This window comes from Eubalaena glacialis, chromosome 3 (genome assembly GCF_028564815.1).
Source record: "Eubalaena glacialis isolate mEubGla1 chromosome 3, mEubGla1.1.hap2.+ XY, whole genome shotgun sequence".
Classification (NCBI taxonomy): domain Eukaryota; kingdom Metazoa; phylum Chordata; class Mammalia; order Artiodactyla; family Balaenidae; genus Eubalaena; species Eubalaena glacialis.
The window spans coordinates 183384291-183409075 of NC_083718.1; the positions used below are offsets into that span (position 1 = coordinate 183384291).

General features: G+C 44.5%; 1 protein-coding gene and 1 non-coding gene across 2 annotated transcripts in view; both read right to left on the reverse strand.

The window, feature by feature from the left end:
• The window catches only part of FHAD1 (forkhead associated phosphopeptide binding domain 1), a 146212-nt gene that overhangs the window by 39034 nt on the left and 82393 nt on the right, over nucleotides 1-24785 (reverse strand). The window contains exons 14-17 of the mRNA XM_061184091.1: nucleotides 23732-23927; nucleotides 12217-12287; nucleotides 10441-10593; nucleotides 7475-7582 (exon numbers count right to left, since the gene is read on the reverse strand). Of these exons, the coding sequence (XP_061040074.1) occupies nucleotides 7475-7582; nucleotides 10441-10593; nucleotides 12217-12287; nucleotides 23732-23927 (528 nt within the window). The remainder of the gene's footprint in view (nucleotides 1-7474; nucleotides 7583-10440; nucleotides 10594-12216; nucleotides 12288-23731; nucleotides 23928-24785) is intronic.
• On the reverse strand, nucleotides 16081-16187 carry LOC133089353 (U6 spliceosomal RNA). Its single transcript, XR_009700715.1, has one exon. It is a non-coding gene; the product is annotated as a U6 spliceosomal RNA (small nuclear RNA).

The following is a 24785-nucleotide window of genomic DNA, read 5'->3' on the forward strand; positions in this document are numbered from 1 at the left end:
GCGCTGGAGACCTGAGCGAGACCCAACGCATAAACACTTTCCCTCTCTGGATCGGATCAAATGACATGGGCTCTGCCCACCAGGCTCCTTATTTCTCCCTCACTGGTGGGTGGGCCAGGGTTTCACTCTGAGGAGTAGGGATGCAGTGGGCGATTGGTAGGAGGCAAGTGCCTAAACAGAAGTGGAAGTACAGTGATTGATAGTATTAATAGCTACCATTCTTTGAGTGATGATTCTGGGTCAAACACTTTAGTGTACATTATCTCTAATCTTCACAGCCATCTTTTAAAGAAGGTAGGTATTGAGCCAGTAAGTAGCCCAGCCAGGCTGCAAAGCCTGCACTCCTCACTCCTCTGTGCTGCCCCAGGACTGAAGCGCTAATGAAAACATTTTGTAAAAAAGACTCAGGGATCTGAGGGTGACCACGAGGTAAGTATGAGTGAATACTGTAATAGGGCTTTTCCAAAAGCCATTTTGGACACATCAATAGAGGTACAACATCTTCAACAAGGGAGAGAAGAGTCCTGCTCTAGGCCACTAAATGCTGGAGAACTGTGTCCAGTTTTGGCTACAAAGACTTTAGGAAGAAAACAGATGATGGGTTGCAAACTCAGATGCCTACAGGGGCTCGACAGTTACCCAAAGTGAAGTGGGTTGTGTGTAATGCAATAGGGAATGGCGAGGACTGTGGCAAACTTCTGCTACTTGGTTCCACTCCGGCCCGTTTTTGCCAAGTGGAAAGGAGGGCCAGATTTCCCAACTTTTCAAGAGAGGATGGAAATCTGGATTTTTCAGTATATTTTATGAATTCAAGATAAAACACTCAAGGGAGGGGCAAGATGGCGGAAGAGTAAGACGCGGAGATCACCTTCCTCCCCACAGATACATGAGAAATACATCTACACGTGGAACTGCTCCTACAGAACACCTACTGAACGCTGGCAGAAGACGTCAGACCTCCCAAAAGGCAAGAAAATCCCCACGTACTTGGTCTGAGCCGTGTGGATGAAAGGCTCTTGGTGCTCCAGCCAGGCATCAGGGCTGTGCCTCTGAGGTGGGAGAGCCAACTTCAGGACACTGGTCCACAAGAGACCTCCCAGCTCCACGTAATACCAAACGGCGAAAATCTCTCAGAGATCTCCATCTCACCATCAAGACCCAGCTTCACTCAACGACCAGCAAGCTACAGTGCTGGACACCCTATGCCAAACAACTAGCAAGACAGGAACACAGCCCCATCCATTAACAGAGAGGCTGCCTAAAATCATAATAAGGCCACAGACACCCCAAAACACACCACCAGACGTGGACGAGCCCACCAGAAAGACAACATCCAGCCTCATCCACCAGAACACAGGCACTAGTTCCCTCCACCAGGAAGCCTACACAACCCACTGAACCAACCTTAGCCACTGGAGACAGATACCAAAAACAACGGGAACTACGAACCTGCAGCCTGTGAAAAGGAGACCCCAAACACAGTAAGATAAGCAAAATGAGAAGACAGAAAAACACACAGCAGATGAAGGAGCAGGGTCAAAACACACCAGACCTAACAAATGAAGAGGAAATAGGTAGTCTACCTGAAAAAGAATTCAGAATAATGATAGTAAGGATGATCCAAAATCTTGGAAATAGAATAGACAAAATGCAAGAAACATTTAACAAGGACGTAGAAGAACTAAAGAGGAACCAAGCAACGATGAAAAGCACAATAAATGAAATTAAAAATACTCTAGATGGGATCAATAGCAGAATAACTGAGGCAGAAGAACGGATAAGTGGCCTGGAAGATAAAATGGTGGAAATAACTACTGCAGAGCAGAATAAAGAAAAAAGAATGAAAAGAACTGAGGACAGTCTCAGAGACCTCTGGGACAACATTAAACGCACCAACATTCGAATTAGAGGGGTCCCAGAAGAAGAAGAGAAAAAGAAAGGGACTGAGAAAATATTTGAAGAGATTATAGTTGAAAACTTCCCTAATATGGGAAAGGAAATAGTTAATCAAGTCCTGGAAGCACAGAGAGTCCCATACAGGATAAATCCAAAGAGAAACACACCAAGACACATATTAATCAAACTATCAAAAATTAAATATAAAGAAAACATATTAAAAGCAGCAAGGGAAAAACAACAAATAACACACAAGGGCATCCCCATAAGGTTAACAGCTGATCTTTCAGCAGAAACTCTGCAAGCCAGAAGGGAGTGGCAGGATATACTTAAAGTGATGAAGGAGAAAAACCTACAACCAAGATTACTCTACCCAGCAAGGATCTCATTCAGATTTGATGGAGAAATTAAAACCTTTACAGACAAGCAAAAGCTGAGAGAGTTCAGCACCACCAAACCAGCTTTACAACAAATGCTAAAGGAACTTCTCTAGGCAAGAAACACAAGAGAAGGAAAACACCTACAATAACAAACCCAAAACATTTAAGAAAATGGGAATAGGAACATACATATCGATAATTACCTTAAGTGTAAATGGATTAAATGCTCCCACCAAAAGACACAGACTGGCTGAATGGATACAAAAACAAGACCCATATATATGCTGTCTACAAGAGACCCACTTTAGACCTAGAGACACATACAGACTGAAAGTGAGGGGATGGAAAAAGATATTCCATGCAAATGGAAATCAAAAGAAAGCTGGAGTAGCAATTCTCATATCAGACAAAATAGACTTTAAAATAAAGACTATTACAAGAGACAAAGAAGGACACTATATAATGATCAAGGGGTCGATCCAAGAGGAAGGTATAACAATTGTAAATATTTATGCACCCAACATAGGAGCACCTCAATACATAAGGCAAATACTAACAGCCATAAAAGGGGAAATCGACAGCAACACAATCATAGTAGGGGACTTTAACACCCCACTTTCACCAATGGACAGATCATCCAAAATGAAAATAAATAAGGAAATACAAGCTTTAAATGATACATTAAACAAGATGGACTTAATTGATATTTATAGGACATTCCACCCAAAAACAACAGAATACACATTTTTCTCAAGTGCTCATGGAACATTCTCCAGGATAGATCATATCTTGGGTCACAAATCAAGCCTTGGTAAATTTAAAAAAATTGAAATCGTATCAAGTATCTTTTCCGACCACAACGCTATGAGACTAGATGTCAATTACAGGAAAAGACCTGTAAAAAATACAAACACATGGAGGCTACACAATACACTACTTAATAACGAAGTGATCACTGAAGAAATCAAAGGGGAAATCAAAAAATACCTAGAAACAAATGACAATGGAGACACGACGATCCAAAACCTATGGGATGCAGCAAAAGCAGTTCTAAGAGGGACGTTTATAGCAATACAAGCCTACATCAAGAAACAGGAAACATCTCGAATAAACAACCTAACCTTGCACCTAAAGCAATTAGAGAAAGAAGAACAAAAAAACCCCAAAGCTAGCAGAAGGAAAGAAATCATAAAGATCAGATCAGAAATAAATGAAAAAGAAATGAAGGAAACAATAGCAAAAATCAATGAAACTAAAAGCTGGTTCTTTGAGAAGATAAACAAAATTGATAAACCATTAGCCAGACTCATCAAGAGAAAAAGGGAGAAGACTCAAATTAATAGAATTAGAAATGAAAAAGGAGAAGTAACCACTGACACTGCAGAAATACAAACAATCATGAGAGATTACTACAAGCAACTCTATGCCAATAAAATGGACAACCTGGAAGAAATGGACAGATTCTTAGAAATGCACAACCTGCCGAGACTGAACCAGGAAGAAATAGAAAATATGAACAGACCAATCACAAGCACTGAAATTGAAACTGTGATTAAAAATCTTCCAACACACAAAAGCCCAGGACCAGATGGCTTCACAGGCGAATTCTATCAAACATTTAGAGAAGAGCTAACACCCATCCTTCTCAAACTCTGCCAAAATATTGCAGAGGGAGGAACACTCCCCAACTCATTCTACGAGGCCACCATCACCCTGATACCAAAACCAGACAAAGATGTCACAAAGAAAGAAAACTACAGGCCAATATCACTGATGAACATAGATGCAAAAATCCTCAACAAAATACTAGCAAACAGAATCCAACAGCACATTAAAAGGATTATACACCATGATCAAGTGGGGTTTATTCCAGGAATGCAAGGATTCTTCAATATACGCAAATCAATCAACGTGATACATCATATTAACAAATTGAAGGAGAAAAACCATATGATCATCTCAATAGATGCAGAGAAAGCTTTCGACAAAATTCAACACCCATTTATGATAAAAGTCCTGCAGAAAGTAGGCATAGAGGGAACTTTCCTCAACATAATAAAGGCTGTATATGACAAACCCACAGCCAACATTGTCCTCAATGGTGAAAAACTGAAACCATTTCCACTAAGATCAGGAACAAGACAAGGTTGCCCACTCTCACCACTATTATTCAACATAGTTTTGGAAGTGTTAGCCACAGCAATCAGAGACGAAAAAGAAATAAAAGGAATCCAAATCGGAAAAGAAGAAGTAAAGCTGTCACTGTTTGCAGATGACATGATACTATACATAGAGAATCCAAAAGATGCTACCAGAAAACTACTAGAGCTAATCAATGAATTTGGTAAAGTAGCAGGATACAAAATTAATGCACAGAAATCTCTTGCATTCCTGTATACTAATGATGAAAAATCTGAAAGTGAAATTAAGAAAACACTCCCGTTTACCATTGCAACAAAAAGAATAAAATATCTAGGAATAAACCTACCTAAGGAGACAAAAGACCTGTATGCAGAAAATTATAGGACACTGATGAAAGAAATTAAAGATGATACAAATAGATGGAGAGATATACCATGTTCTTGGATTGGAAGAATCAACATTGTGAAAATGACTCTGCTACCCAAAGCAATCTACAGATTCAATGCAATCCCTATCAAACTACCAATGGCATTTTTCACAGAACTAGAACAAAAAATTTCACAATTTGTATGGAAACACAAAAGACCCCGAATAGCCAAAGCAATCTTGAGAACGAAAAATGGAGCTGGAGGAATCAGGCTCCCTGACTTCAGACTATATTACAAAGCTACAGTAATCAAGGCAGTTTGGTACTGGCACAAAAACAGAAATATAGATCAATGGAACAGGATAGAAAGCCCAGAGATAAGCCCACGCACATATGGTCACCTTATCTTTGATAAAGGAGGCAAGCATATACAGTGGAGAAAAGACAGCCTCTTCAATAAGTGGTGCTGCAAAAATTGGACAGGTACATGTAAAAGTATGAAATTAGAACACTCCCTGACACCATACACAAAAATAAACTCAAAATGGATTAAAGACCTAAGTGTAAGGCCAGACACTATCAAACTCTTAGAGGAAAACATAGGCAGAACACTCTATGACATAAATCACAGCAAGATCCTTTTTGACCCAGGTCCTAGAGAAATGGAAATAAAAACACAAATAAACAAATGGGACCTAATGAAACTTAAAAGCTTTTGCACAGCAAAGGAAACCATAAACAAGACCAAAAGACAACCCTCAGAATGGGAGAAAGTATTTGCAAATGAAGCAACTGACAAAGGATTAATCTCCAAGATTTACAAGCAGCTCATGCAGCTCAATAACAAAAAAACAAACAACCCAATCCAAAAATGGGCAGAAGACCTAAATAGACATTTCTCCAAAGAAGATATACAGATTGCCAACAGACACATGAAAGAATGCTCAACATCATTAATCATTAGAGAAATGCAAATCAAAACTACAATGAGGTATCATCTCACACTGGTCAGAATGGCCATCATCAAAAAATCTAGAAACAATAAATGCTGGAGAGGGTGTGGAGAAAAGGGAACCCTCTTGCACTGTTGGTGGGAATGTAAATTGATAACAGCCACTATGGAGAACAGTATGGAGGTTCCTTAAAAAACTAAAAATAGAACTACCATATGACCCAGCAATCCCACTACTGGGCATATACCCTGAGAAAACCATAATTCAGAAAGAGTCATGTACCAAAATATTCATTGCAGCTCTGTTTACAATAGCCAGGACATGGAAGCAACCTAGGTGTCCATCATCGGATGAATGGATAAAGAAGATGTGGCACATATATACAATGGAATATTACTCAGCCATAAAAAGAAATGAAATGGAGGTGTTTGTAATGAGGTGGATGGAGTTAGAGTCTGTCATACAGAGTGAAGTAAGTCAGAAAGAGAAAAAGAAATACAGTATGCTAACACATATATATGGAATCTAAGGGAAAAAAAAAAAGGTCATGAAGAACCTAGTGGCAAGATGGGAATAAAGACACAGACCTACTAGAGAATGGACTTGAGGATATGGGGAGGGGGAGGGGTGAGATGTGACAGGGTGAGAGAGTGTCATGGACATATATACACTACCAAATGTAAAATAGATAGCTAGTGGGAAGCAACCGCATAGCACAGGGAGATCAGCTCGGTACTTTGTGACCATCTAGAGGGGTGGGATAGGGAGGGTGGGAGGGAGGGAGATGCAAGAGGGAAGAGATATGGGAACATATGTATACGTATAACTGATTCACTTTGTTATAAAGCAGAAGCTAACACACCATTGTAAAGCAATTATACTTCAATAAAGATGTTTAAAACAAAACAAAACAAAACAAAACAAAACAAAACAAACAAAAAAAACCAAAAAAAACAAAACAAACAAACAAACAAAAAGATAAAACACTCTAGGACCAAACATAACATGTCTGCAGGCCCTTTTCAGCCAGTGAGCTGCCCATCTGTGACTTCTGGAGCACAGAGCAGCTCAGAGGAGTGGAACAAGGCCATGCTCCAGGACTGTGAATGGCATTTGGGTCTGGAGAGGAGCAGGTGCCTCTATTTTCAAGCACCTATAAAAGGTTATTCTGTGGAAGAGAAAGTATTCAATAGACGGGTCTTGCAGGAGCCCGGGGGGCGGGTGGAGGATAGAAACCCTTCTGGGAGAAAGTCTGAGTCAGTTCAACCTAAAGGAAGAATGTTCTGCCAGCCCAAGGCATCAACACTGGGATGGACTGCCCTGGGCTGCAGAAAATTCCTTGGTGGTGGAGCTGAAGGCTGGATGATTTTAGGATGTTGTTGGAGGATACACGCAGCCCTGAAGTCCCACGATTCTGTAATTCCTCCATTTTTGTGATTTGGGATACAATCTCTGCGCAGAAAATGCTCATGTCACCAATCCCAACTTGTCCCCTATCTAAGGCTGTATTTTACGCTGTTTACAATTTTTCCAACTAATTGTGAAGGCTACAGCTCTAGGGTTCTCTCCTAGAGTCCCCCTTGCTTCTTCCCAGACTAGCTGAGCCCTCCCAAGGACAAATCACTCTAGGAAACTCCGCCACGCGCTTCTCCCCATCATCTGTGGTTCTAAACTTCTTCCATTTGGCCCCCAAGCCGAATTTGGGCTGGAGCCAACTATCTCCCCGAGCTGCGTACCTCCTTCTGGCGGGTTAAGCGATTCTCCAGCTCTTGGACTTTGTTCTGTTCTTCTTCTAATGCTTCCTTCGCTCTGCTTTTCTCGTGAGAAATGGTTTCCTCCAAAGCCTGAAAGTCATGACTGTTGTTTAATAGACATGGTTACCATAGTAGGAATCTGGACTCTGTGCCAGGCACTGCACGGATTAACTCTTTCACTTCTCACAACAACCCTACAGAAAACTGTGGGCAGTATACCTAGGGGCTAAGAATACGGGGTCTGGAGTCGGCAGGCCCAAATTAGAGCCTGCGGTTGATCCTTCCTAGATGTATAGTCTTGGGCAAGTGAGAAGCTTTAGAAGCCTCAGTTTCCCTATCTGTACAATGGGGACAGTAATAGTGCTTCCTGCATTGGGTTGATGTGAGGAGCAGATGAGATGATGAACATGAAATACTTGTCACATGATAACTATTCACGAGTAAAGATCACTTCTTCTGTCATTTCGACTTTGCAAAGGAGGAAACAGGCTTAGAGAGATTAAGGAATCTGTTCAGTTTACTAGTAAATCACATCAACAGGAGTTTGAACCCTGGTCCCTTTGACCCTAGAGCCAGGAGTTGGCAAGCTATGGCATCTGGGCCAAATCTGGCCCGCTGCCTGCTTTTTTGTAAATAAAGTTTTATTGGCATCCCTCCATGCTCATCGTAGGTTGCCTATGACCGCCTCTGCACTGCAACAACAGAGCTGAGAAGCCACAACAGAGACCATACGACCCGCAAAACTGCAAATAGATACTATCTGGCTCTTCATGGAAAAAGTTTGCTGATCCCTGATTTAAACCATTAGTGTGTGCACAAATCAGAGGACTGCTGCTAACAGATCATAATAAAAAAAAGAACGTTAGCTCCGTAACGGAACCTAGAATTTCTTACCATTGAAACAGAGTCCTCAGACAAGCTAGGACTCGTGACGAGTTTAATTAATGAATTCTGACAAACGTATTTTTAGAAAGGGTGGGGGTGATGGTGTCATGTGGTATGAGGGAGGTTCATTTAAAATCGGGGCACCTGGCACTCGAATCTGGAACAGTACTTTCGGATGAGTCCCTGGGGTCAAGCTGATCAATGTGCGTGTCTGGGGAAGGATGACCCTCGACGGGACAACAGTGGACATGAGCAGCGGCGCTCTGTCTTGGTGGGTCCCTGGCATCGCGTCCCCCTCTGCATGGGCTAGTGTGCGCTCTGAGGTTTGTTGTGATTAAAGGGGGGTTGATGTCAGCTCTTGAAACCCTGTATCTGCTGGAATCGATGTTACAAATGGGCGTCTGGGAGGCCCAGGCCGGTGCCCAAGGTGATGTTGAACATGTTGGGGCTGCAATACTGTACATCCACAGTGGGAACAAGTCAAACCGAAGTTAAAACTAAAATAAGACATTTGGCAAGGGAGAAGTTAATCAGAGAGGAGGGAGGAAACAGGTGGAGGGTCTGGTGAAGATTTTGAAGATTTCTAGGTTCTTTCTGGTTTTATGTCCCTCTCTGTGGAATGGCACTGGCTTTTTCTATGTCTAATTGCCCTCCTGGAGGGAGCTGCCTTGATTTAAGGCTGTTGTTAATAGTATCTTTATGTGGCTCACAGGTGATTTTGGTCAGGTGGTTCTTCCTTTTTAATCTTTTATTTCACAAAAGGCAGAAAGGCAGAGAAAGAGGCAAACAGGAGAAGAGGTAGTGGGGCACGAGCTAGAGGATGAAAGGGAACAGGCAGAGGTCTTTGGCTCTTGGAGAGGTCTGGAGAGTGAGGGTGTGTGACAGAGAAGGGCGGTCCAAGCAGGAAGTCACCAAGCTTCCCCTGGTGAAGATGGAGGAAACGGCAGGTCCAGCCCTTCTCAGGGGAAGAAAGGAGGTGCTGGGGGAGAGTTGGGGTCCAGCGGATCTGGTGCTGCTGTCTTGAGGTGGCTGGAGGAGGGGCAGCACGCAGAGGTTCTCCACTGTGGCTGCACATTGGAACCACCAGGGAGAGCTTACCAATCCCAGTGCCTGAGCCACACCCTCACCCCAGTTAGGTCAGAACCTGGGGGTGGGGTGGGGGGAGGGGTACAAGGCATTAGTAGTTTTTAATCTCTTAGGTGACAAAAGTGCAGCCAAAGTCATGAGCCACTGATCTAGGATGATGGCGACCGAGGTAGTTAAGTTCATGGCGGGTCCCTGAATATCAGAAAGGGCCAACTCAAGGACAAGGATGAGAATCAGCCCATTATCTGCAGTTTCCTGGCTTTCTCCTGAGATTCTGATTCAGTGGGTCTGGGGTGGGGCCCAAGAACCTGTATTTTTCACCAGCGTCCAGGTGGTTCTTATCGGCCAACTTGGGGAAAACCTTCCTGTAAGACTTTGTGGCTGAAAATGTCGTCTGCAGAGCTGTGCCATCAGTACCAGCTGGGAGCTGGTCAGAAATGCAGAATCCCAGGCCCCCCCCAGACCTGCTGAGTCAGAATCTGCATTTTAACAACATCCCCATGTGATCTGTGGACACCTTTGAGTTGAGAGGCGCTGCTGTAAAGTGTCCTCTAATTGGCTGGTTTCTGGAAAAGTAAGTAGCAGTTTTGGCCATGTGTTTCCCCTGATATGTATGAAGAGAAAGCAGAAGACTGAAATACTATTGGTTGGTCTTGCACACACTTAGACACAAACCAGGACCTGCAGTAACGGCTGGGATTTGTATCAATAAAATCAGCTGCAGTATATAAACAAAGTACCATTTCTAGACATTTCAATAACCTTGCCTCTTCAAGTTGATCTTCAATTTGATCTCTGAGGTTTAGGACTCAAGCTTTATGTTAATTCCTCCTACATCATTCACCCTCTTTAATTAATTTAGTTCCCAACAAGGAGTTGCTGAGATCTCTCCATCTAAGTACGCACCCTCTGTTTCTCATAGGAAAGCCCATTTCATCAGTTTCCAGTAGTAAAGAGAAGGACGGGGACCACATTACCGATTTCTCTTCCATTAGCCGCTTGACTCTGGCTTTCAGCTTCTCCTCTTGCTGTAGCCTTTCCTCGGTCAGCTTCTCCTTCTCTGCCAGATGCTGCTGTAACTTTTCTTGCAGCAAATACTGCTGAGTTTCCTGAGAACTGTTGATCTTGATCTGAAATGAGGGGAAGGGAAACTGCAGCTGATGGGGGACAGGACTAACGCAGGAGTCATTTCCACTACCTTTGGGGGCGGGACAAAGGTTCACGAAACTTTCTTCAAAACACAGAAAAATGATGCTTAGCTTAGTAGCTAGTAGGGAAGTAGTAGAGCATCGTGGTTAAGAGCTCAGACTCTAGATCTAGATAGAATCTCAGCTCTAGTTCTTTCTAGACACTGCTTCGTATAGAAAATGAGGTTAATACTAGTATCTACCTCTTAGAGTTGTAAGAATGAGATAATGATGGAAAGCTTTTAGCACAGTGTTTAGCACATAGTAGGTGCTCAGTAAATGGTAGTTAGACTTATTTGTTATTATTTGCTGAGTGTAAGAGAAAAAGCAGTGAGCTAGGGCCAGAAGGCCTGAGCTTTTGTCTTGATTCTTCCACCAACTAGCTGTGTGACGTTGAAACAGTCACCTAGCCTCTGAATGACATTGTCCATCTCTGTAAAATAAGGAGAATGGACTAGATCAGGGGTTGGCAAACTACTGTCTGCAGGCCAAATATGGACCACTGCCCATTTTTATAAATAAAATTTTATTGGAGCAGAGCATGCCTGTCACGCCCATTCATTTACATATGTCTATGGCTGCCTTTGCTCTACAACAGCTGGTCAGATAAGTGTGGCAGAGGCTGTATGTCCTGCAAAGCCTAAAATATTTACCATCTGGCCCTTTACAGAAGAAGTTTGCTGACCCCTGGACTAGATGGTCTTTGGGGTTGATCGTAATGGTGGTCCCAATATTTCACCCTTCCTCTATTCATATCTTTGGCTATGTAACTTGCAGTGCCCACCCATATCCTGCTCCCTGACACTGAACTCAGTCATGTGACTTGCTCTGGCCAATGGGATGCTGGCAGACATAACACAAGCAGAGGATTGAAAAGCACTCCATGATTGGGCCTGCATTCTCTTCCCAATTTCTGCTTCCTCTTCCCGATTTCTGCTTCCTCTGCTAGCGCCATGAGAACGTGCCCAGGCCAGCCTGCTGGAGGATCAGAGACACGTGGAACAGAGCACAGCTGCTCCAGCTGAGGCCAGCCTGTATCGACCAAGGTCCAGCCAACACCCAGACCCGTGAGCAAGCCCATCCAAGACCAGCGGACCCACCTAGTGGCTGGCCCCAGATGTGTGATCAGTAGACAATAACTGTGGAATACTGCTAAAAGTGTTATGGTTGTTTATTATGCAGTATTAATACGGCAATAGCTACCAGAGAGATACAATCCCTAAGGATAATTTTGCCTCTAAAATGTTGACATTATGTAACTTTTGGTAATTCTGCTGCCTATACTGTGGCTAGCTGTACTTCTTCCACTGCATTTAATAAACAATTTTAAAGATCTGATGGCATTTAAATTTTTCTGGTTTCTGACAGAGGAAAACAAGCCTCCTTGCCCTCCTGGGAGATCTCAGCCACCCTGTCTGAAGCATTTCGTGTGCAAATGGAGGTATCTTTTCACCTTTTGGAGGATGTGTGCTGACTACCTAACAGAGGAGGAACAGAGTTCAAATGCTCAGGGCTAGGTAAATTCTAAGCAGGAGCTGAAATGAACTTTTGAAGTTCAAAGATTACCTGAAGTTCCTGGGTCCGGCTTGTAATTTTTTTATAATGTTCCAGAAGGTATTTCAGATACAAAGACAATCCTTAAAGAGAGAAGCAAGAAGAAGGTAAGTCACTTCCTTTGCTTTCTGAATAATGTCTTTACAGAGCTTGCTGACAGGTGGGTGAGGGCAACACCGCCCTCCCATCAAGGAAACGTGAGTTGCCATCCACCTTGTGTGTGTGTGTTTTTTAAAAAAATTTATTTATTTATTTATTTATGGCTGTGTTGGGTCTTCGTTTCTGTGCGAGGGCTTTCTCTAGTTGCGGCAAGCAGGGGCCACTCTTCATCGCGGTGCGCGGGCCTCTCACTATCGCGGCCTCTCTTGTTGCGGAGCACAGGCTCCAGACGCGCAGGCTCAGTAGTTGTGGCTCACGGGCCTAGTTGCTCCGCGGCATGTGGGATCTTCCCAGACCAGGGCTCGAACCCGTGTCCCCTGCATTGGCAGGCAGATTCTCAACCACTGCACCACCAGGGAAGCCTCACCTTGTGTTTTTAAAATTGTTGATCAGCTTCGGTTGGGCTCAAATCCAAGTTTCTTTTTGTGGGTGGAAAATAAGAACCATCTGCAGAGCTCCTACCGACTAAGTGTCTGCCGTGTGCAGCACGGTGAGCTGAGCAGGGGGATGATATGAAGCCATTCAGCGTGAGAGACAAGCTCTAAGTGCCTGGTAGGAAACAGGCAGGGACTCCAGGTGGCGTGGAAATGATGGCTGAAGGAGTGGGGAAGCGTGAGGGTCCCAGAGGAGGCGCCATCATTCACCTGGAGTGATCACTGCTTGGCTGAGGACCCACTGGGCGTGGGCATTGGCGGGTATGCAGAGTTGGAGGGGATGGCGTTTCAGAATGGAAGATGTGGTTGGATGAATGATGCCTCCCCCCCAGAGATGTCTGGGTCCTAATCCTTAGAGTCTAGGAACATTACCTAACAGGGCAGAAGGACCTTTGCAGATGTGATGAAGTTAAGGATCTTGAGATGGGGGTGCTTATCCTGGATTAGCTGGGGGGACCCAATATAGTCGCATGGGTTCTTACAAGAAGCAGACACAGGGAGTCTGCCTATGACAGACAGAGACGGTGATGTGACAGAAGCAGAGAGTTGAAGATGCTCCTCTGCCATGAGCCAAGGAAAGCGGGGAATTTTTATTTCCTCGCCTTTTCCAGTCTCGACTGGAAAAGGCGAGGAAACGGATTCTTCCCTAGAGCCTCCAGAAGGAACCAGCCCCTTGCCTTTACCTTAGCGAAACTGATTTTGGACCTTTGGCCTCCAGAACTGTGAAAGAATAAATATGAGTTGTGTTAAGCCCCTAAGTTTGTGGTAATTTGTTAGAACAGCCATAGGAAACTAATATGGGGGGTGAAGGCAGGAGGCAGGATGAGAGGTGGGGAAATGCAGTGCATGTTCTGGAAGAGGGTGGAGCTTAATTGGGGTAGAGCAGATGATGGGGGAGGGGAGGAGTAGAGGGAAGAGTTGGGATGGAAAGCTGAGTTCAATTTGTGGCCAGCCTAGAACAGTAGCCTAAAGAGTATAAACTTGACTTAAACATCACTGAACTGTCATGAGTGTGACCTGTGTGCCCGGCCCTCTGCTAAGCAGTCAGCGCATCACCCCACTGTATTGTCCCGCCATCGCCTCCTTTTACACGTGAGGCAGTCGGGCTCTGAGACATGTGGCTGCTGGACGCCACACAGCTGGCAAATGGCTGAGCCAGGGCTTGGGCTCACAGTGGTGTGATTCCAGGGTCTGAGTCACTGCTATTTCAGCTTCTGATGGAGCAGTGAGTTGGCTTAATCAAGGGTGTTTTTTTTTCAGAAAAATAACCGGGATGTATTAGAGACGAAGGAGCCAGCAGCATTTCTTAACTGCAGCATCCTCGACGTGTTGGGCTGGACAGTCCTTGTTGTGGGAGCCGTCCTGGACACTGTAGGACGTTTAGCGGCATCCCTGGCCTCTACCTACTGGCTGCCAGGAGCATCCCCCACCCAAGCTGTAATTATCAAAGATGAGAGGGTTTCAAGAAAGCAAACCGAGAGGGTTGGGTAGGCCAGAGAGAACACGGTGGGGGGAGGAAGGTGGGGCTTCCGTGCAGGGGGGCCACGTCAGTTGCCAAAGAGGCAAAGACAAAGTAGGAAGTTGGTGGCCAGCACACAGGGTGTAACGCACTTCAAGGTCTTAGTGGGACAGGAGTACAAGCAGTAGAAAAGGGGCTAAAGAAGCAGTGGTCCCAGTGAAGATGCACCAGCTTGAAGCGCATGTTTGATGACAAAGGAGAAAGATGGAGTGAGAGGCTGGATACGCTGAAGAAGGAGGTCGTGATTCAGGAGCTTGTGCACAAAGTGGTCTGGGAGGGAGAGAGAAGGGGAGACTCAGGGAGGGAAGAGATGCACGTGGAAAGAGAACGTAGTGAGGGAAGATAGAGGGAAAGGAGAAAAGATGGGTGCGGAGGGAGACAGGAGGGGAGCTCAACAGGCTCGAGCCTGGGCCCTTGACCTCTGACAATGCCACTTGCTGAGAATTTCCACCTTGGAAGAGTGAGAAAAATAATATTATAATAATAGCTATTCAGTATTAAGTACTTGCTGTGTGCCAGGCGCCATGCCAGGAGTTTAACACGTGATATTTTCTGATCATTACAAACAGCCCAGCAAGGAAATGTGTTTGCATTTATAGGTGAGACACAGACGCTCAGCAAGGTTAAGCTACGGAGCTGGTAAGCAGTAGTATCAGAATTCAGACGTAGGTCTGTCATTCTCTTTTCAGAGAGACTAGAGGCTGGAGAGTGAAGGGCTGGGCTGGCTGATGTGAAGGGTGCGTGAGGAGAGGGGCGCTGGGAGGATCCCGAGATGGCAGAGATGGGTGATGCTGACTTGGGCTGTTGGAAAGAGGGATTTTCTTCTTTGGGAGAAGAAGCAATTCTTGATTATATTTCTGGTTACAAAAGTTACACACGCCTATTACACAAATCCAAACAGGGCAGAAACCCATAAAGTGGAAAGTGTCCCCCCGCTGTATCCTCAGTGGCCGGCACACAGGAGGCCTGCAATAAATAGTTGTTGAACGACTGAGTGAAAGTCAAGGCTCACGCAGTCTCACCATGTTGGGATAATACTCTCAACTCTTTTATGTCTTTTCCTCCAGATTTCTCCTGTGGTCGGATATTGGCATTTGAAAAAAAAAAAAAAAAAAGGGGAGAACACTGTGCATATTGTATTACAACTTGCTTTTCTTTTTTTTTCACATAAAAATACTGCGTATCTTGGATATCTGAGAAAGAGCGATTTTCTATGCATGCAGGGAAGCCTTTTATTTGCAACAAAGTCTTGCAGAAATAGACACAATCAACTGAGCTTGCAAAGAAAAATGTAAAAAGTCCTTTCTTTCCCTTATCAAAAGAAGCTGAGAAACCAGGCAGGAGGAGAGGGGAGCTAACTTTTAAGGTCCTCCTTAGATGTTTCCTATCTTCCAGTGGGACCACACAGTAATCCTTCACCAATCAGATTTTTTTTCTTTTTAGGTCACAGCTTTTTTATTTTTTAATTGAGATATAGTCGATGTACAATATTATATGTTTCAGGTGTACAACATAGTGATTCACAATTTTTAAAGGTTATATTCCATTTATAGTTATTATAAAATATTGGCTATATTCCCTGTGCTGTAAAATATATCGTTGTAGCTTATTTATTTTATACATAGTAGTTTGTACCTCTTTTTTTTTAAATTGGAGTATAGTTGCTTTACGATGTTGTGTTAGTTTCTACTGTACAGCAAAGTGAATCAGCTGTATTTATACATATATCCCCTCTTTTTTGAATTTCCTTCCCATTCAGGTCACAAAAATATGGAACGCTTCATGAATTTGCGTGTCATCCTTGCACGGGGGCCATGTTAATCTTCTCTGTATTGTTCCAATTTTAGTATATGTGCTGCCGAAGTGAGCACAGTAGTTTGTTCCTCTTATTTCCCTACCTCTAACTTGTCCCTCCCCCTTTCCCGCTCCCCGCTGGTAACCACTAGTTTGTTCTCTATATCTGTGAGTCTATTTCTTTTTTGTTATATTCACTAGTTTTATTTTTTAGATTCCACATAAAAGTGATATCATACAGTATTTGTCTTTCTCTGTCTGACTTATTTCACTAAGCATAGTACCCTCCAAGTCCATCCATGTTGTTGCAAATGGCAAAATTTCATTCTTTTTTATGGCTGAGTAGTATTCCATTGCATAGAGATATGTATAGATATATCTATATCACATCTATTTTTTTGGGGGGGCCACGCCATGCAGCTTGTGGGATCTTAGTTCCCCAACCAGGGACTGAACCTGGGCCATAGCAGTGAAAGCGTCGACTCCTATCCACTGGACCGCCAGGGAATTCCCTACTGCATCTTCTTTATCCACTCATCTGTTGATGGGCACTTAGGTTGCTTTCATATCTTCGCTGTCGTAAATAATGCTGCTATGAACATTGGGGTGCATGTATCTTTTTGAATTAGTGTTTTTCATTTTGGGGGAATAAATACACAGGAGTGGAATTGCTGGATCATATGGTAGTTCTATTTTTAGTGTTTTGAGAAAGCTTCAAACTGTTTTCCATAGTGGCCACACCAATTTACATTCCCACCAACAGTGTACAAGGGTTCCCTTTTCTCCATATCCTCGCCAACACTTGTTATTTGTGTTCTTTTTGGTGACGGCCATTCTGACAGGTGTTAGGTGATCTCTTAACCAATCAGATCTTTAGTAGTGACCCCAATCTCCTGGGCTGCTCATGACATGATCCAACAATACTTACTCAACCTGGATTTCCCTGAGGGATTTATTCCAGGATTTTACAGACCTAGCTCGTTACGTGCGTTTTATCCCTTAGGACAGTATTTTAAAAGGCAGGTAGTATGGTGGTTCAGAGCAGGGGCTTTGAGGTCAGAGGGACCTGGATGGAGTCCCAGCTTTGAAATGCAGCCCATTGTCAAGAGCCGAGGAAGAAGGCCTGGGAAGAGAACTGAGTGCTCACGGCTAAGAAAATCTGACCTGCTGTCAAATAGAGATGCGGCAGGGGTCACAGGTAAAGGCACCTCGGCGTGAGTAAATCAAGCTGCCCTGCCTGTGCGCCTACCCATCTGCCTGCCATCCACATTTAGTTCACTTTAAATCAACAAGTATTCAAGGCTGATGCGGATGGCAGCTACCATTTACTAAGGCTTATGTGTGACCCCATGATTTGGGTACCACATCGTTTAATCCTCACAACTACCTGGTGAGATCTTAACCCCATTTTATAACCAAGTAAACAGAGGCACACAGAAGTCGAGACTTGCTCACACAATGAGTAAGCGCACACTTGAGAGTCAAACCTTAGCAGCTGGTCTCCAAAGCCTGAACTCAGAATTATTCGCTCTAATGCAAATGGGGCTTTGCTGGGGCAAGGCCCGCGGTGTGCATCAGACGCCCTTCACTCCAGGGAATGAAACGCTCAGGTTTGTCTCTGTTCAAGTTAATGACAGAACCTGTCCTCTAGGAATTGGGCATGTACCTGGTACCTCTCTGGATCTTCGGAGGGCATGTGGGGTCACAGAAAAAACACAAGTGCTAGGATCACAACGACCTCAGTTTGAGTCCTGACCCTACCATGTACCAGCTGTGTGACTTTGAGCAAGTTTCTTAATGTTATTGATACTCAGTTTCCTTACCTGCAAAATAAAGACAACAATAGTACCTGGCTCACTGGGGTGTTGGAAGAGGAAAGTACACAGTACATGTAAAACAACTAACACAGTGACAAGTACCCAGAAGGAGTTAAACAAACCACGGTGCCTACCCTCCTCTTAGGAACTGTGAACACAGAAGGTTCTTAGGAGTGTTTGTGGATGGTGATGAATGACTGGGGATGCCCTGCTGGCCTCCGTAATGGGAAGTACCTTGAATCACTTATCATGGTGGACTAACTCATAAAAAATTTTTGAGCCAGTTTCTTCACTTCTGAAATGAGGATAATGTTACCTGCCTTATAGAGGTGTTGTGATGATGAACCGAGGTTATGTATGGAAAATATTTAGAACACCGCCTAGAATATAAGTGCTCAATGATGAATGATGGCCACCATTGTCACCATCACCATCCTCGTCACCATCACCATCTAATTATTATTCTCACCACCATGACCATCACAATCATCATCACCATCATCCTCACCACCATCATCATCACCATCCTCACAATCATCATCATCATATCATCACCATCACCATCCTTGCGTAGATGCCTCTAGGAACTAGGTACAGCAGGACCTAATACAGAGAATATAGGGAATACTCTAGCTCATCCCATTCTTTTAGTCTTCTGGGGCTTTGCCATAACATTGCTAGTTCTGGAAGATAAAATGCCTTTTACCATCAACTTCCTCTCCTAATGAATGTAAAGAATGGGCCGTACTCACTAACTTCTCTATTGCCCTCCATCCTTCTTCTTGACTTCTTAGAACCGAGTAGTTGTAATCACGGAACACAGTCTGTGTTTCCCCAACAGGTGTTCTGTAGAACATTCTCCAAGAGTTGTTAGCTGGGGGTAAGGGCAGCAAGACAGGAGAAACGTATTTTGGGAACATCGCATTCTTTATCCCATCCTTGTGGATCCATAGTGCGTATCAGTGCAGGAGGGATTCTGCAGAGACCTGTTTGATGTTACTTCAGTCTCCTGACTCTGTGAAGTCTGGAGAAAAAGACGGTGGGCCTGAGAAATGCTGCCTGAAAAGAGTCTTTCTCAGGCTTTCTGGACTGACTGGCCTGATGGCTTAATTTTGCAACCCATGTTTCTTTACGGTAACGTCAAACTAGATTTAGAGACAGAGGCTTCAGTGACTCCTGGGACTGGGGAGGGGACAGTGCACACATTGCTTGGCCCCCTATTACTAGGATAGAGATCATGGTCTTTCCCTGTTTTAGTTCTGATTTCGAAGAACAGCTAGAACTGTGGGCCACGTCTCTCCTGGTTTCATGCACACTCAGACTCTGCCATGATTACAACAACAGTAATACTGGGGTTGGGGAGGCACTGGGTTGCTGGGAGAAATCCAGCCCCCCTCTTCTCTATGCTATCTGTGAGGGGCAGGCACTTACAGAAAAGTTAATCTTGATTTTGCCTTTCTTTTTAAAAACGTTTAAAAGAAATTCACACCACCTTCTGGATTGCCTTAGAGATATCCTGGCTGGGGTTGTTTAATCACCGGAGTTGAAAATCACTCCTCTATTCTCATTCATTATTGTAAGAGTGTCAAAGTGTGCAGCCTCTCTGGAGGGCGATTTGGCAAGAAGGATCAACAATAAATGTTGGAGTTTCCCAGGTGTGGCCCTGGGCTCTCCCTTCTCATTCAATACCTTCTTCCTCATGATACCATTCACATGTATGGCTTTAATCATCATCCATCCAACCACCCGTCCATCCATCCCATCTGACTAAGCGCCCGCCATGTGGCACATGTTCTTCCGGGTTCTGGGGCCACATCACTGATATGGTTGGATATCCAGGGTGACAGCTGCGTCCTTGGCACCCCGCTTTGGATGTCTACAGGCACCTCACACTCATCTTCCCCCTTAAACCTGGTCCTCCTGCGGCATTCCTTACTCTGGATTTTAGTGAAGGAACCACATCTGTACTTTTAACACAAGCCAGAAACCTGGAGATCTGTAGGCCCCTTTCTCTCCGTCACTTCCCTTCTAGCCATATCTAACTCCGTCACTGAGGCCTGTTGATTCATCTCTTAAATGCCCCTGGAATCTTCTCTCTTGCTCCGTCCCCTCCATTGCCATAGTGAGGGCCACCATCGTGTCTTGTGACAGTCTCCTAACTGCTCTCCCGGGGTTCTGTGCTGGCCACCTTCCTGTACGTTTTCCACTCGTGGCCAAGATGATTGTCTCCAAACGCAAACCTGTTCCATCAGTTCCTTACTTAAAACCTTTCACGGGCTTTTCTCTGCTCTCAGGTTAAAGCAGAGCTTCTTACCAGGGCCCTGCAAGCCCCCGGCCCCACCATGATACAGCCCCTGCGGACCTCCTTCACCAGTCCCTGCCCTCCGCCTCCACTTCTTTTAGCCCCTTGAGTTCTCCATGCTTCCTGCAATCCCACCACACTGCTCCCTCCACCCAGAATGCCCTCCCCTCCCCTCTTTGGCAAATAACTCCTATGCATCCTGCAGGTGCCCTGCCGTCCCTGACCAGGTCAGAGCCCTGCACTTCTCCTTCAAAGCAACTGTCACGATTAAAGTTTTACATGTGAGTGATTTTTCGGTTAATGCCCCACCCTATTCCTCCCTGAGACCGTAAGATCTACAAGCGCAGGGATAGTGCCTGTTATCTCCCCAATATTTTATTATGAAAGATTTCAGATGTACAGCGAAGAGGGAGGAATTTTACAGCCAACATCCATATACCCCATGACCTGGATTCTACCTGTTTCTGACCCCATTATATCTCCACCCTGCACTGTGCCTGGTATCTAGGAGGCCTGCGATAAATCTTTGTTGAATGAAAGTGGTTCATATCCTTCCACATCTAGGATGATAAAGATAAGATGAACAGGTATGTGTGAATAATATTTATGTCAGCATCATCTATTAAGTGTGAAAAACTGGAAACAACTTAAATGCCCGTGATAGAGGACTGGCTAAATAAATTATGGTACATCCTACAGAATGGGATTCCTTGCCATCAGTGACAGCGATGATGTAGATCTGTGTGTATTGACATGGAAGGGTGTTCCTGATGTACTGTTAGGAATGAAACTAAAGGAAATTGGGTATAATATGACATTATTCTTTTGTAAAGTTAAAAAATCAATAAATGTATATAGGTAGTGCCTATTTTATGCCAGGTACTATTCTAAGTACTTTACATATATCAATGCATTTTAATCCTCACAACAAGCCTAAGGGGTGGGTATTCCCTATTATTCCCATTTTACAGGTAGAGAAACAGGCACAGAGATGGGAAGTAACTTGCCTAGAATCACACAGCTCTTTCCACAGGAAAATGCCTTGGAAGTTACACACAAAATATGATAGTAGTGACAATACCAAATGCTAGCGAGGATGTGAAGCCACAGGAACTCTCATTCATTGTTGGTGGGAACGCAAAACAGCCACTTTGGAAAAGAGTTTTGTGGTTTTCTTAAAAACTAAACGTACTCTAGGGACTTCCCTGGTGGCGCAATGGTTAAGAATCCGCCTGCCAATGCAAGGGACACAGGTTCAAGCCCTGGTCCGGGAAGCTCTCACATGCCAAGGAGCAGCTGGGCCCGTGCGCCACAACTACTGAGCCTGCGCTCTAGAGCCCGTGAGCCACAACTACTGAGCCCGTGTGCTACAACTACTGAAGTCTGTGCGCCTAGAGCCCATGCAATGCAACAAGAGAAGCCACTGCAATGAGAAGCCCGCGCACCACAACGAAGAGTAGCCCCCGCTCGCGGCAACTAGAGAAAGCCCGTGCTCAGCAATGAAGACCCAACGCAGTCAAAAATAAATAAAATAAAATAAATAAATTAAAAAAAAAACTAAATGTACTCTAACCACACGATTCAGCAACCGCACCCTTGGTATTTACTCCAAGGAGTTGAAAACATGTCCACACAAAACCCTGCACATGGACGTTTATGGCAGCTTTATTCATAACTGCCAAAACTTGGAAGCCACCAGGATGTCCTTCAGTAGGTGAATGGATAATGGAATATTATTTGGCACTTAAAAAAAAAAAAAAAGAGTTATCAAGCCATGAAAAGACTTGGAAGAAACTAAAATGCATATTACTAAATAAAAGAAACTAATCTGAAAAGTTGTATGATTCCAACTACATGATATCCCGGAAAAGACAAAAACTATGGCGACGGTAAAAAGATCTGTGGTTGCCAGGGGCTGGTGGGGGGCGGGGCGGGGAGGGAGCACAGAGGATTTTCAGGGCAGTGAAACTATTCTTTTTTTTTGGATAAGGTTCTTTTATTTGGAATAAAAATGTCCAGTTTTGAAAAGAAAAGAAGTTTTCTAAAAACATAAGTCCTCAAACCACAAGTTTCCCCATGACGAGTTGAATTCCTGAACACTGCAGAGGGGATTACTGGAGATGCTGATTACTTAAGACACTAATAGGAAGGCACTGAAGAACAGCAGGGCCAGGCTTCAATCAAACAAACGTGTGCTGCCATGGAGGAATTGCATAGGCTGGCTTTGAAGCTGGCTTCTCCTTTGCTTCTTTTATTTTGTTAAACTTGTAGCTTTACTTTCCCCAATTTCTAGAATATCAGTTTCTAGATATTCTGGTTTATGGACTATCATCATTTTGCTTTATTACCATGTCCCTGATCTGTAACCTCACCCACCCCACTTCCCCTCTATGGACTCCACCGTGGCTTTTAATGAATTCTCAGTACTTTCTGTTACTATGTAGTTATAGAGTGATCTGAGAAGTGAAGCACATAAATCGAGTTGACTTAATACCAGGGCTTTGTGCACAGAATCACACCAATCTGCTCAGAGATGGCCTGATCTGAACCACATCACCCACCGTGCTCCCTGGCTTCTGCTTCTGGCAGTAGATTTGGAATCAAAGGCACCTTCAGGATTGGACCATATTCCCGGTGGAGCATTGTGATTTACAGGGCCTCTGGGTCCTCTCCGGGGTTGGGCTCATTATTGGTGGACCTGCTGGTTTCAGAACTTAATGAAGCTCAGGTTCTTGATGTCTCATTGCAGAAAGAATCCAGTGAGAGACAAAGTGATGGGTAAGAAGTGGATTTATTTAGAGAGACACACACTCCACAGACAGAGTGTGGGCCATCTCAGAAGGCGAGAAAGGCCGGGGCAGTGAAACGATTCTGTATGGTATTATAATGGTGGATACATGTCATCACACATTTGTCCAAGCCCAAACCCATAGAATGTACAACACCAAGAGTGAACCCTACACAGCATTGTAAATCAACTACACTCCAATAAAATTAAAATTAAAAAAAAAGAGTGAACCCTAATGTAAACCATGGACTTTGGGTGATTATGATGCGTCAATGTAGGTTCATCAGTTCTAACAACTGTACCTCTCTGGTGCTGATCTTGGTAATGGGGGAGGCTGTGTATGAGTGGGGACAGGGGGGTACCTGGGAAATCTCTGTATCATCCTCTCAATTTTGCCATAAACATAAAACTGCTCTAAAAAAAGTCTCTACTGTATATATGTATATATATGGTTACTTCTGAGAGAGAAGATTTAGCATAATTTTGATTTTTCCTTTTGCCTCTGTCACGTCTCATTTTTCTCCAGTAATCATGTCTCACTTGTGTACTTTTTTCCAGGAACATTGCTTCTCAAGTGGTGAAGCAAAGTGAAGTCTGGAGAAGGGAACACTTGGCCACATACCTAAGAAGCCTCCCTCAACAGATGTCCCATCGTGATCAGATTCAACGCAATATTTCAGTCATGCAACTATGTGAGAAAAGAGTTGCAATCACCTTTGTCGGAGCTGGGGAACTGGATCCCCACCTCGTGGAGGAGATGCTCCGTTTCCTCCAGCCAGGACAGTGACAGGCGCAAGATGTCCAGCGCCACCTTCTGGAGCCCTGAGACAGGTGGGCTCACCTGCAGGTGCTGCAGGAGGTCGACCTCCTTCTTCAGGTCATTGCTACAGCAAGACATTTTCATGCAAGCCTGGAAAGAGATGAGGTCGTGAGGAGCCTGGGCACCATCGCCAGAAATAGCACCTGACGGTTGTGACCCGCGAAGAGCAGTGTTCCTGACGTGGCCGTGAAGCAGGCAGCGCCGTATGTTGGCCGCCCTGTGACGGCCCAGTTCTACTTGCCTTTTCTGGGGGGGCGGAAGGAAGGAGGCAGCTTTTATTTCACGTGCACTCTAATTTGGACTCTGGATGGTCAAAGAGACCCTGTGTTTAGGTATAGGCAATACCAAAGTCAAATTGCCAAGGACGATTTGGCTGAAACGAGAACCAAATTTGGCTACAGAATTCCTGCTGAGATCAACACACAAGCTGGTCAGAAAGTGCGGTTTCCTGATTTGAAAGAGTGCTGACAAGCCAACATTTGCACAGACTCCCCGAATAGTAGCTGCGTATTTCCAGAGAAAGCAGAAGCAGCTGCCTGGTGTGATAAGCTGCATCCCTGCGTGGGGGCCATGAAGGGGGGGCTCTGCCAGACCCTGTGGTCCCGTCTCCTCCAAAGTCAAAGGCAACAAGGGTAAGAGCAGCCTTCCACTGCTGGGACAGAAAAGAAAAATGCAAATAAAGAGCAGAATGTTTCTTTGGTTTCTCTGGAAATAACACGGGGCTGTTTTTCTCCCCGGGGTCTGGGGCCTCCCGAAGACAGTACTTGGAGTGTGTCGGGCAGCTTCTCCTTGGCCACACCAAGTTCACCCGGGAGGCATTTCTGGAGGTCCTTTGTTTTCGGATCTCAAACAGATTTCTCCAACAAGAGAAAAGGTGGACTAAAGCAGAGCTGGACAATTTCCTGAACCAGGAGCACAAAAATGAGACACAGGGGACATTTGAGAAAT